General features: G+C 69.4%; 1 protein-coding gene across 1 annotated transcript in view; it reads left to right on the forward strand.

Moving 5' to 3' along the window:
- The first annotated feature begins 554 nt into the window (after positions 1-554).
- Positions 555-12,285, forward strand: part of LOC142074489 (neurexin-2-beta-like) — a 15,649-nt gene continuing 3,918 nt past the window's right edge. Inside the window, 7 exon segments of the mRNA XM_075135139.1 lie at positions 555-851; positions 3,226-3,407; positions 4,109-4,250; positions 4,253-4,279; positions 6,298-6,387; positions 8,705-9,024; positions 9,477-9,555. Coding sequence (XP_074991240.1) covers positions 659-851; positions 3,226-3,407; positions 4,109-4,250; positions 4,253-4,279; positions 6,298-6,387; positions 8,705-9,024; positions 9,477-9,555 — 1,033 coding nt within the window. The 5' untranslated portion in view covers positions 555-658.

A 12,285-nucleotide genomic window follows, 5' to 3' on the forward strand; every position in this document is an offset into this window, starting at 1 on the left:
CCCCAGACCCCATTTTGGGGCACATCTCCCCCCTCGAGCCCCATTTTAGGGTGCAATCCCCCCCCCCCGGCCCACATTTTGGGGTGCAATCCCCTCTCAAGCCACATTTTGGGGCACAACCCCCCCACACAGGGCCACATTTTGGGGTGCAGTCCCCCCAGGGCCACAAACACCCCCCCAACCACATTTTGGGGTGCAGTCCCCCCCTAGACCCCATTTTGGGGCTCAGTCCTCCCCGTAGCCCATTTTGGGGTGCAGCCCCTCTCCCTTCGCTGCTCCCCCCATTTTGGGGTGCACCCCTCCTCCCTTTGCTGTTCCCCCCGTTTTGGGGCAGGAACCCCCTCCCTTCACTGCCCCCCCCCCATTTTGGGGTGCAGCCCCTCTCCTTTCACTGTCCCCCCCCCATTTTGGGGCAGGAACCCCCTCCTTTCACTGTCCCCCCCCCATTTTGGGGCGCACCCCCCCCCTCCCTTCACTGCCCCCCCATTTTGGGGCGCACCCCCCCTCCCTTCACTGTCCCCCCCCATTTGGGGGCTCCCCCCCCCCCCGGGGCGGCTCATCCCGGGGTCCCACCCCCACCCCACCCCAGCTGCCCCTCCCGGGGTGCCCCCCCACTTTGGGGGTGCCCGGCGGATGGCGGGGGGGCGCTGAGGGGCCGATGGGGGGCCGGGGGGGCCCCGGGGCGCTGGGGCTGGCGCTGCTGGCGCTGGGGGTGCTGGCGGCCCCCGGGCGCCCGGCCAGGGTCTCCTCCAGCCTCTCCACCACCCACCACGTCCACCACTTCCACAGCCGCCACGGCACCGTCCCCATCGCCATCAACCGCACGCCCTTCCTCACCCGCGGCGCCCACGGTGAGCTCCTCCTCCTCCTCCTCTGCTGGGGACCCCCAGACCAGCCTTCCTCCTCCTCCTCCTCCTCCTGCTGGGGACCCCCAGACCAGCCTTCCTCCTCCTCCTCCTCCTGCTGGGGACCCCCAGACCAGCCTTCCTCCTCCTCCTCCTCCTCCTCCTCCTCCTCCTGCTGGGGACCCCCAGACCAGCCTTCCTCCTCCTCCTCCTCCTCCTGGGGACCCTGAGACCAGCCTTCCTCCTCCTCCTCCTCCTCCTCCTCCTCCTCCTCCTCCTCCTCCTGCTGGGGACCCCCAGACCAGCCTTCCTCCTCCTCCTCCTCCTCCTGGGAACCCTGAGACCAGCCTTCCTCCTCCTCCTCCTCCTGGGGACCCCCAGACCAGCCTTCCTCCTCCTCCTCCTCCTCCTCTTCCTTCTCCTCCTCTTCTTCATCCTGCTGGTGGGGACCCCCAGACCAGCCTTCCTCCTCCTCCTCCTCCTCCTCCTCATCTGCCTTGGGGACCCAGGCTGGCCTTCCTCCTCCTCCTCCTCCTCCTTGTCTGTCTCGGGGACCTGGGCTGGCCTTCATCCTCCTCTTCCTCCTCCTCCTTCTCCTGGGGACCCCCAGACCAGCCTTCCTCCTCCTCCTCCTCCTCCTCCTCCTCCTCGTGGGGACCCCCAGACCAGCCTTCCTCCTCCTCCTCCTCCTCCTCATCTGCCCTGGGGACCCAGGCCGGCCTTCCTCCTCCTCCTCCTCCTTGTCTGTCTCGGGGACCTGGGCTGGCCTTCGTCCTCCTCCTCTTCCTCCTCCTCCTTCTCCTGGGGACCCCCAGACCAGCCTTCCTCCTCCTCCTCCTCCTCCTCCTGCTCCTGGGGACCCCAAAACCCCCGTCCTGCTCCTCTTCCTCCCCTCCTGGGACTCCAAAACCCTCCTCTTCCTCCTGGGGACCCCCAGACTGGCCTTCCTCCTCCTCCTGCTCATGGGGACCGCTGACTGGCCTTCCTCCTCCTCCTGGGGACCCCCAGGCCTTCCTCCTCCTCACCCTCCCCTTCCTCTTCCTCCCTTCTGCCTCCTGGGGCACCCGAAGCCCCCATCCTCCTCCTCCTCACCCTCCTCTTGTGCTCACGGGGGCCCCAAAACCCTTCTCCTCCTCCTCCTCTTCATCCCCTCCTGCTTCCAGGGACCTCAAATCCCCATCCTGCTCTTCCTCACCCTCTTCTTCCTCCCCTCCTGCTCATGGGGACCCCAAAACCCCCGTCCTGCTCCTCTTCCTCCTCTTTCTCCCCTCCTTCTCACGGGGACCCCCCAGACTAGCCTTCCTCCTCACCCTCCTCTTCCTCCCCTTGTGCTCACGGGGACCCCAAAACCCCCATCCTCCTCTTCCTCCCCTCCTGTTTGTGGGGACCCCAAAACCCCCATCCTCCTCCTCTTCCTCCCTTCCTCATCCTCCTGCTCGCAGGGACCCCAAGACCAGCCTTCCTCCTTCTCCTTTTCCCCTCCTCTTCCTCCCCTCCTGCTCATGGGGACCCCCGGTCTCCCGTCCTCCTCTTCCCTCCTCTTCCTCATCCTCTTCTTCCTCCTCTCCTGCTTGGGGGGACCCCCAGGACCTGCCTTCCTCCTGCTCCTCTTCCTCCTCCCTTTGTGCTCACAGGGACCCCAAACCCCCAGCCCGCTCCTCTTCCTCCCCTCCTCCTCTTCCTCCTGCTCATGGGAACCCCAAAACCCCCATCCTCCTCCTCCCGCTTGCGGGGACCCCCAGACCTGCCTTCCTCCTCCTCCTCTTCCTCATCTTCTGCTCGTGGGGGCCCGAAGTCTCCATCCTCCTCCTCCTCTTCCTCCTGGGGACCCCCAGACCTGTCCTCCTCCTCCTCGTGGGGACCCCAAAACCCCAGCCCCCTCCTCCTCACCCTCCTCTTCCTCCCCTCCTGCTCCTGGGGACCCCAAAGCCCCGTCCTGCTCTTCTTCCTCCTCCCAGGGACCCCTAGACTGGCCTTCCTCCTCCTCCCCCTCCTCCTCCTCCTCCTCCCCCCCCCCCGCCGCTGCGGTTGATGTGGGGGTGCTGGGCAGAGTCTGGGGGGGCCGGGCTGGGTTTGGGGGGGCTGCCACGGGTGTGGGGGCCTCTGTGCCCCCCCCCCGTCTTCGCACGTCCCCGTGGTGCGCCTGCGCCCTCGCACACGCGTGTGTGCGTGCACGGCCCGGGGGGTGTGCGTGTGTGCATGTGTGTGTGCGCGCGTGTGTGCATGTGTGTGTGCGCGTGTGTGCGCACGCGTGTGCGCCCGGCACGGGGGGTGGGCCGAGCCCTCGTGCGAGGCCGAGTCCCCGTGCAAGGGCGAGCCCTCGTGCGAGGCCGAGCCCGGCGCGAGGCGCGGGCGCCCCCCTGACCCCCTCCCCCCGCAGCGGGCACCACCTACATCTTCGGGAAGGGGGGGGCCCTGATCACCTACACGTGGCCCCCCAACGACCGGCCCAGCACCCGCGCCGACCGCCTGGCCCTGGGCTTCAGCACCCACCAGCGCGACGCCGTGCTGCTGCGGGTGGAGAGCGCCGCGGGGCTGGGGGACTTCCTGCAGCTCCACATCGTAAGGGGGGCCGGGGGCGTCCTCTGGGGGGGCTGGGGGGGGCTGGGGGCTTCCTGCAGCTCCACATCGTAAGGGGGGGCCGGGGGCGTCCTCTGGGGGGGCTGGGGGGGGCTGGGGGCTTCCTGCAGCTCCACATCGTAAGGGGGGCCGGGGGGGTCCTCTGGGGGGGCTGGGGGGGGCTGGGGGCTTCCTGCAGCTCCACATCGTAAGGGGAGACTGCGGGGGGTCTGCTGGGGGGGTGGGGGGGGTCCTCTGGGGGATTGGGGGGGGGTATGGGGGGGGTGGGGCTTGCTGCAGCTCCTTATCATAAGGGGGAGAAATGGGGGGTCCTCGGGGGGGGGGCGTTTGGGGGGGCTTGGGGGAGGTATGGGGGCTATGGGGGGGCTGGAGGGGTTGTCTGGGGGGGGTTGGGGGCTGGGGGGCTTCCTGCAGCTCCACATGATAAAGGGGGGAAATGGGGGGCTATGGGGGGCTATGGGGGAGCTGGGGGGCTTCCTGCAAATCATAAGGGGGGGAAATGGGGGGGCCGGGGGGTCCCACCGAGCCGCTCCGATGGCTCCATCCCCCCCCCCCGGGGGTCCCAGGGGTCTGAGGGGGGGGCGGCAGGACCCCCCCCCGTTAGCCGCTGCCCTCGTTAGCGCGCGGAGCTGGGGCCCCCCGTCCGTGGGGCGGGGGCCGGGACCCACGGGTGCCCCCCGCAGGCGCAGGGGGCCGTGGGGGTGCTCTTCAACGTGGGGACCGAGGACATCGCGCTGGAGGAGCGCGGCGCTGCCGTCAGCGACGGGCGCTTCCACGTCGTCCGCTTCACCCGCAGCGGCGGCAACGCCACCCTCCAGGTGGACGGGGGCCCCTGCACGAGCGCTACCCCCCAGGTACCACCCCCCCCGCGGGCCCCCGGCGCCACGGGCGCCCCCAGACCCCTACGGCACCCGCAGGTGTCCCCCAGACCCCTACGGCACCTATAGGCTCCCGCAGGCACCCGCAGATCCCTATGGCACCCGCAGACCCCTATGGCATCCATAGGCACCCGCAGGCACCCACAAATCCCTATGGCACCTATAGGCACCTGCAGGCACCCGCAGACCCCTACGGCACCCATAGGCACTCGCAGACCCCTATGGCACCTATAGGCACCCACAGGCACCTGCAGACCCCCATGGCACCCATAGGCACCCACAGACCCCGGTGGCACCTATAGGCACGCCACAGACCCCTATGGCACTCATAGGCACCCGCAGACCCCCATGGCACCCATAGGCACCCACAGACCCCCACGGCACCTATAGGCACGCCACAGACCCCTATGGCACTCATAGGCACCCGCAGACCCCCATGGCACCTATAGGCACGCCACAGACCCCGGTGGCACCCATAGGCACCCACAGACCCCTATGGCACTCATAGGCACCCACAGACCCCCATGGCACCTATAGGCACGCCACAGACCCCGGTGGCACCCATAGGCACCCACAGACCCCTATGGCACTCATAGGCACCCGCAGACCCCCATGGCACCCATAGGCACCCCGGAGTGCTTAGAGACACCCTATAGCAACCCTATAGCACCCACAGGCATGCCAGAGTGCTTAGAGACGCCCCAGAGCGACCCTATGGCACCCATAGGCACCCTGGAGCCACCCTATGGCACCTGTAGGCACCCCGGAGCTCTTACAGACACCCCATAGCGACCCTATGGCACCCATAGGCACCCCAGAGCACTTAGAGACACCCTATAGCACCCCTATAGCATCTATAGACACCCCATAGCACCTGTAGGCACCCTGTAGGGCTTACAGACACCTCATAGCACCCAGAAACACCCTATAGCACCCCATAGTGCCCTATAGGGACCCCACAGCGCTTAGAGACACCCTATAGCACCCCATAGCACCTACAGGCCCCCCATAGTGCCCACAGACACCCTATAGCCCTCCCTATAGGCCTCCCGTAGCCCCTATACCCCCCTTTAGGCCTCCTACAGACCCCTGCAGCACCCTATCGGCCCCCTATACCCCCCATACCACCTATAGGCCCCCTGCGGCCCCCCCACACCCTCTGTGCGCGCTGGATGCCCCCTCCCCTGTGCTAACGAGCCACCCCTCCCCTAATTAAGGGCACCGAGCCCCTAACGAGGGCGCTAACGAAGGGCAGCGTGGCGCGACCGCGGCCACGAGGGGACCCAGGCGCCCGGGCGGCCCCGCCCGCCCCTGCGCCGCCCCTCCCCCCCGCCCCCTAACGCCCCCCTAAACGCCGCATAAACCCCCTGAACACGGCCACGCCCCGGCCACGCCCCGGCTGTGACGCCGCTGGTGACATCACGGCCACAGCCTGGTGACTTCAGCGGTGACACCATGGTCATGTCGTGGTGACGCCAATGGTGACTCGGTGGCCGTGCCACCGACTGTGACGCCGGTGGTGACATCACGGCGACGCGATGGCGATGCCAGGTGAGGTCACGGTCGCACCGCGGTGCCGACAACGGTGACGCCGTGGTCCCACCGCGGCGACGCTGCTGGTGATGCCAATGGTGACGCCCTGGTCGTGCCGCGGTGCCACCGACGGTCCCACCACGGTGACACCCACAGTGACGCCGGCGGTGACGCCGCGGACCCACCACGGTGCTGCCGGTGATGCAAATGGTGACGCCGTGGCCACACCACGGTGCTGCCGGTGACGCCAATGGCGACGCCACGGTCCCACCGCGGTGCTGCCGGTGACGCCGGCGGTGACGCTGCGGTCCCACCACGGTGCTGCCACCGGCCCCGCCAACAGCCGCGCCGTGCTGATGCCACCGCCGGTGCCACCGCCAGCCCCCCCGCCGGCCCCGGTGCCGCCGGCCGTGCCGCGCCGCGGTGCCGCGCGCCGTAACCCTCTTCTCCTCCCTCCGAAGGCAGCGGGGACAGCGAGCGGCTGGCGCTGGCGCGGCAGCGCATCCCCTACCGCCTGGGGCGGGTGGTCGATGAGTGGCTGCTCGACAAAGGTAACTCGTCAGCGCCGCCCTAACGAGCACCCCCCCGCCCCGCCCCGCCCCACGCCCGGGACCACCCGCCGGCGGACCCAGGCGTCCGGGACCCCCGTGTGGAGCTCCCAGAGATCTGGGGACCCCCATGTGAGCACCCGCAGATCTGGGGACCCCCGTGTGAGCACCCACAGATCTGGGGACCCCCGTGTGGAGCTCCCAGAGATCTGGGGACCCCCATGTGAGCACCCGCAGATCTGCGGACCCCCGTGTGGAGCTCCCAGAGATCTGGGGACCCCCATGTGAGCACCCGCAGATCTGGGGACCCCCGTGTGGAGCTCCCAGAGATCTGGGGACCCCCATGTGAGCACCCACAGATCTGGGGACCCCCGTGTGAGCACCCACAGATCTGGGGACCCCCGTGTGGAGCTCCCAGAGATCTGGGGACCCCCCATGTGAGCACCCACAGATCTGGGGACCCCCATGTGAGCACCCACAGATCTGGGGACCCGCGTGTGGAGCACCCAGAGATCTGGGGTCCCCCGTGTGAGCACCCACAGATCCGGGGACCCGGGCGTCCGAGCACCCAAGATTTGGGGACCCCGGCGTCCGAGCACCCACAGATCCGGGGACCCGGGTGTTTGAGCACCCAAGATTTGGGGACCCCGGCGTCCGGGCCCGTACCGAGGACCTCGTTGTCCGGGACCCAGGCGTCCGGGCGGGGCCTCTGCACCCCCCTTAGCCCTCGTTAACCCTCGTTAACCCTCGTTAACCGCCTGGTTAAAGGGACGCTAACGCACCTAACCGCCCCCTAAACCGCGCTTTAACCCTGGAGTGCTGCCGCCCCCGCCCTAAACCAGCATAAACCAGCTAAAACCCGCATAATAACCGCACTAATTAGCCACACTAATTGGCCCGGTGACGAGCGACGCCGGCGGGGCGGGGTCGGGGCGTGCACGGGGGCCGTGAGCGCGCGAGTGTGGCAAGCGTGTGAGGGGCCGTGGCTGCACGAGGGCCGTGTGTGCACGAGGGCCATGCGTGCATGAGTGTGTGTGTGCACGAGGGCCGTGTGTGCACGAGGGCCATGCGTGCATGAGTGTTGTGTGTGCACGAGGGCCGTGTGTGCACGAGGGCCATGCGTGCATGAGTGTTGTGTGTGCACGAGGGCCGTGCGTGCACGAGGGCCGTGTGTGCACGAGGGCCATGTGCACGAGTGTCGTGTGTGCACGAGGGCCGTGTGTGCACGAGGGCCATGCGTGCACGAGGGCCATGTGCACGAGTGTCGTGTGTGCACGAGGGCCGTGTGTGCACGAGGGCCATGTGCACGAGTGTCGTGTGTGCACGAGGGCCATGCGTGCATGAGTGCCATGCGTGCACGAGGGCCGTGTGTGCACGAGTGTTGTGTGTGCACGAGGGCCACGCATGCACGAGTGCTGTGTGTGCACGAGGGCCATGCGTGCATGAGTGTCGTGTGTGCATGAGGACCACGTGTGCACGAGGGCCGTGTGTGCATGAGTGTCGTGTGTGCACGAGGGCCGTGTGTGCACGAGTGCTGTGTGTGCACGAGGGCCGTGTGTGCACGAGTGTCGTGTGTGCACGAGGGCCGTGTGTGCACGAGTGCTGTGTGTGCACGGGGGCCGTGTGTGCACGAGTGTCGTGTGTGCGTGAGGGCCACGTGCGCACGTGTCGTGTGTGCACGGGGGCCGTGTGTGCACGAGGGCCATGTGCACAAGTGTCGTGTGTGTACGAGTGCCGTGTGTGCACGAGGGCCATGCGTGCATGAGTGCCGTGCGTGCACGAGGGCCGTGTTTGCACGAGGGCCGTGCGTGCACGAGGGCTGTGCGTGTACGAGTGCCGTGCGTGCACGAGGGCCGTGTGTGCATGAGTGTCGTGCGTGCACGAGGGCCGTGTGTGTACGAGTGCCGTGCGTGCACGAGGGCCGTGTGTGCACGAGGGCCGTGCGTGCACAGGAGCCGGCCGTGCACCAGCCGCCCCCCCGCCCTCGCACGCCCTCGCACGCCCTCGCACGCCCCGGCCCCGCTCGGGCAGGGCCCCTCCCCCCGCCCCCCAGCCCCAAATGAACCAAAAGCGGCTGAATTGAGCCCAAACTGAGCCCCCGGCGCAGCTCAGAGGGTTAAAGGGGCCGGGAGGGCGTTGGGGTCCCTTTAACTGCCCCCGCCCGGGGGGGGGAGGGGAGATGGGAGGAGGGGAGAGAGGCATGGCGGGGGGGGCGGCGGGGGCGCACGGCTGCTCCTCGTGCGGCGCCGTGCAGCCCTCGTGCGCCGCGCGCGCCGCGCCCGTGCCCCGCCCGCGCGCGCGACACGCTCTGTCCCCCCAGGCCGCCAGCTGACCATCTTCAACAGCCAGGCGGCCGTGCGGGTGGGGGGCCGGGACCGCGGCCGCCCCTTCCAGGGGCAGCTCTCGGGGCTCTACTACAACGGGCTGAAGCTGCTGGCGCTGGCGGCCGAGGGGCACCCGCGGGTGCGGCTGGAGGGGGACCTGCGGCTGGTGGGCGAGCCCCCCCCGCCCCCCGCCCCGCCCGGCGCCACGCCCGCCCCTCCCGACATGGCCACCACCATCATGGAGACCACCACCACCATGGCCACCACCACCACCCGCCGCGGGCGGTCGCCCACCCTCCGCGATACCGTCGCGCAGGTACGGGGGGGACGGGGGGGCCCTTCGGGGGGGGCCTGGGGGTCCCAGGGGGATGGGGGTGTCGGGGGTCCCAGGGTGCTGGGGGTGTCAGGGGTCCCCCAGGGGTTGGGGGATGTCAGGGGTCCCCCAGGGGCTGGGGGGTGCTGGGGGTCCCCAGGGGCTGAGGGATGTCAGGGGTCCCCCAGGGGCTGGGGGTGTCAGGGGTCCCCCAGGGGCTGGGGGGTGCTGGGTGTCCCCAGGGGCTGGGGGTGTCAGGGGTCCCCGGGGGCTGGGGGGTGCTGGGGGTCCCCGGGCACTGGGGGTCCTGGGGGTCCCCGGGGCTGGGGGATGTCAGGCATCCCCCAGGGGCTGGGGGGTCCTGGGGGTCCCCGGGGCTGGGGGGTGCCGGGGGTCCCCCCATGTGGGGGAGGGGCAGGGGGGCCCCGGCGCCCGGGTGACCCCCCGCCCCCCAGAACACGGACGACCTGCTGGTGGCCTCGGCCGAGTGCCCGAGCGACGACGAGGACCTGGAGGAGTGTGAGCCCGGCACAGGTGGGTGCTCCTCCGCGGGGGCGCCCCGGGCACGCGCGCGTGCGACACGGCCTCGCACGCCCGCCCGGGGCACGCCCACCCCCCCGCGGCCAGCCCCCACCCCCCCGTGGCGGCCGTGAACCCCCTCGCGCGCACGGGGGGAGCCGGGGCACACGCGTGTGCTCACACCCGCTCACGCGGGCGCGCAGACGTGCAAAGAGCCGCACACGCTTGCGCGCACGGGAACGCGCTCAGCTGCACGCACGTGCACACGCACACGGCTGTACCCGCACACACACGTGCAAAACGGCTGCTCACACACACGCAGGCTCACGCACACGCTTGTGCACACAGGACGGCACGTGGCCACACCCACGCGCACACGGTCACGCGCACACGGCTGCTCACACGCATGCACAAGTGCGCGCACACGAGCAACAGCTGCTCACACGCCTGCACACGCACACGTGCACACACACGGCTGCTCACACGCATGCACAAGTGTGTGCACACGAGCAACAGCTGCTCGCACGCCTGCACACGCACACGTGCACACACACGGCTGCTCACACGCATGCACAAGTGCGTGCACATGAGCAGCAGCTGCTCACACGCCTGCACACCCACACGTGCACACACACACACACGGCTGCTCACACGCATGCACAAGCGCATGCACACGAGCAGCAGCTGCTCACACGCCTGCACATGCACACGTGCACGCACATGCCCATGCGTGCACGGCTGCCCACACGCATGCACAAGTGTTTGCACACGAGCAGCAGCTGCTCGCACGCCTGCACACACACACATGTGCACACGCACGTGCACACGCACACGGCCGTGCGCACGCAGCCTCACACGTGCCCCACAACCGCAGCCGCCCCTCGCACGCCCCCGCGCGCCCGCGCCCCCCCGCCCCCTCGCACGCGGCCCTGCCCCTCACACGCCCGCACACGCGTGTCCCCCGCCCTGCGGCACACGCTCCCGCCTGCTCTGCGCACGCGCGTGTGCCCCGGGGCCCCGTGCGAGCCCCGCCCCTTGCCCCGCCCTCGCCCACTGCAAGCCCTTGGCCCCGCCCCGACGGACAGACAGACGGACAGGCAGGGAGGGGACCCCCGCGTCCCGCTGTCACCCCCGCGTGCAAGGCCGTCGCACGCCCGCTGCCGCCCGGGGCCTCGTGCGAGGACCCTCCCCTCCCCCCACCCCCCCAGCATCACACGGGGCTCCGCCGAGCCCGGACCCCCGGGTCCCCCCGGCACCCACGGGTGTCCCCTGGACCCCTGGGTCCCCCTCCGACCCCTGGGTCCCCCCCCGGCACCCACGGGTGTCCCCTGGACCCCTGGGGGTCCCCCCCAACCCCTGGGTCCCCCCCGGCACCCATGGGTGTCCCCTGGACCCCTCGGTGTCCCCCGGACCCCTGGGTTCCCCCCCCCCGGACCCCCAGGTCCCCCCCCGGCACCCACGGGTGTCCCCCGGACCCCTGGGTGTCCCCCCGGACCCCTGGGTCCCCGCCGGCACCCACAGGTGTCCCCCAGACCCCCGGTGCCGGGGGGGGTGGGGCGTCCCCTGGACGCCGGGGTCCCCTGAGCCCCACTTGACCCCCCTGGGGGGAGGGGCGGCAGCGGTCGAGGGGAGCAGGGGGGGAGGAGAGGGGGACGGACAGACGGACGGACGGACTGACGGACGACGGACAGACGACGGATAAAGGGGGGAAGAGATGGAGGATGGACGGTGATGGAGGGACGCGTGGATGGAAGGACGGACGGACGATGGGTTCATGGATGGACGGACGGACGGATGGTGGATGGAAGGACGGATGGAAGGACGGACGGACGATGGGTTCATGGGTGGAAGGACGGATGGATGATGGGTGGATGGGCGGACGGAAGGACGGACGGATGGATGATGGCTGGAAGGACGGATGGAAGGACAGATGGACGATGGGTTCATGGGTGGAAGGACGGATGGATGATGGGTGGATGGGCGGATGGAAGGACGGACGGACGGCTGATGGGTGGATGGGCGGACGGAAGGACAGATGGACGATGGGTTCATGGGTGGAAGGACGGATGGATGATGGGTGGATGGGCGGACGGAAGGACGGACGGACGGATGGTGGATGGATGCGCGGACGGAAGGACAGATGGACGATGGGTTCATGGGTGGATGACGGAAGGACGGATGGACAGACGGATGATGGATGGACGGACGGATGATGGGTTCATGGATGGAAGGACGGACGGACGGATGGACGATGGGTTCATGGATGGATGACGGATGGAAGGACGGATGGACAGACGGATGATGGATGGACGGACGGATGATGGGTTCATGGATGGAAGGACGGACGGACGGATGGACGATGGGTTCATGGATGGATGACGGATGGAAGGACGGATGGACGATGGGTTCGTGGATGGATGATGGATGGACGGACAGATGAGGGACGGATGGACGGACACATGGACAGAGGGATTCAGGGATGGACGGACGGACGGACGGCTGGCTGGATGGGTTCAAGGGCTGGGGGGGCAGATGGATGGAGTCAGGGCCGGTCGGACGGACGGACACGGGGACAGATGGACGGACTGCAGGATGGACAGACGGATTCAGGATTGGAGGGACAGGCTGAAGTGGATGGACGGACGCACGGACAGGTGGAGAGGTTCAGGGCTGGACGGACGGGTGCGAGGACAGACGGATGCGAGGGTGGCTGGCTGGATTCGAGGCGGGACGGACGGATGGACA

The sequence above is a fragment of the Calonectris borealis genome, chromosome 37 (assembly GCF_964195595.1).
Source record: "Calonectris borealis chromosome 37, bCalBor7.hap1.2, whole genome shotgun sequence".
Classification (NCBI taxonomy): Eukaryota; Metazoa; Chordata; class Aves; order Procellariiformes; family Procellariidae; genus Calonectris; species Calonectris borealis.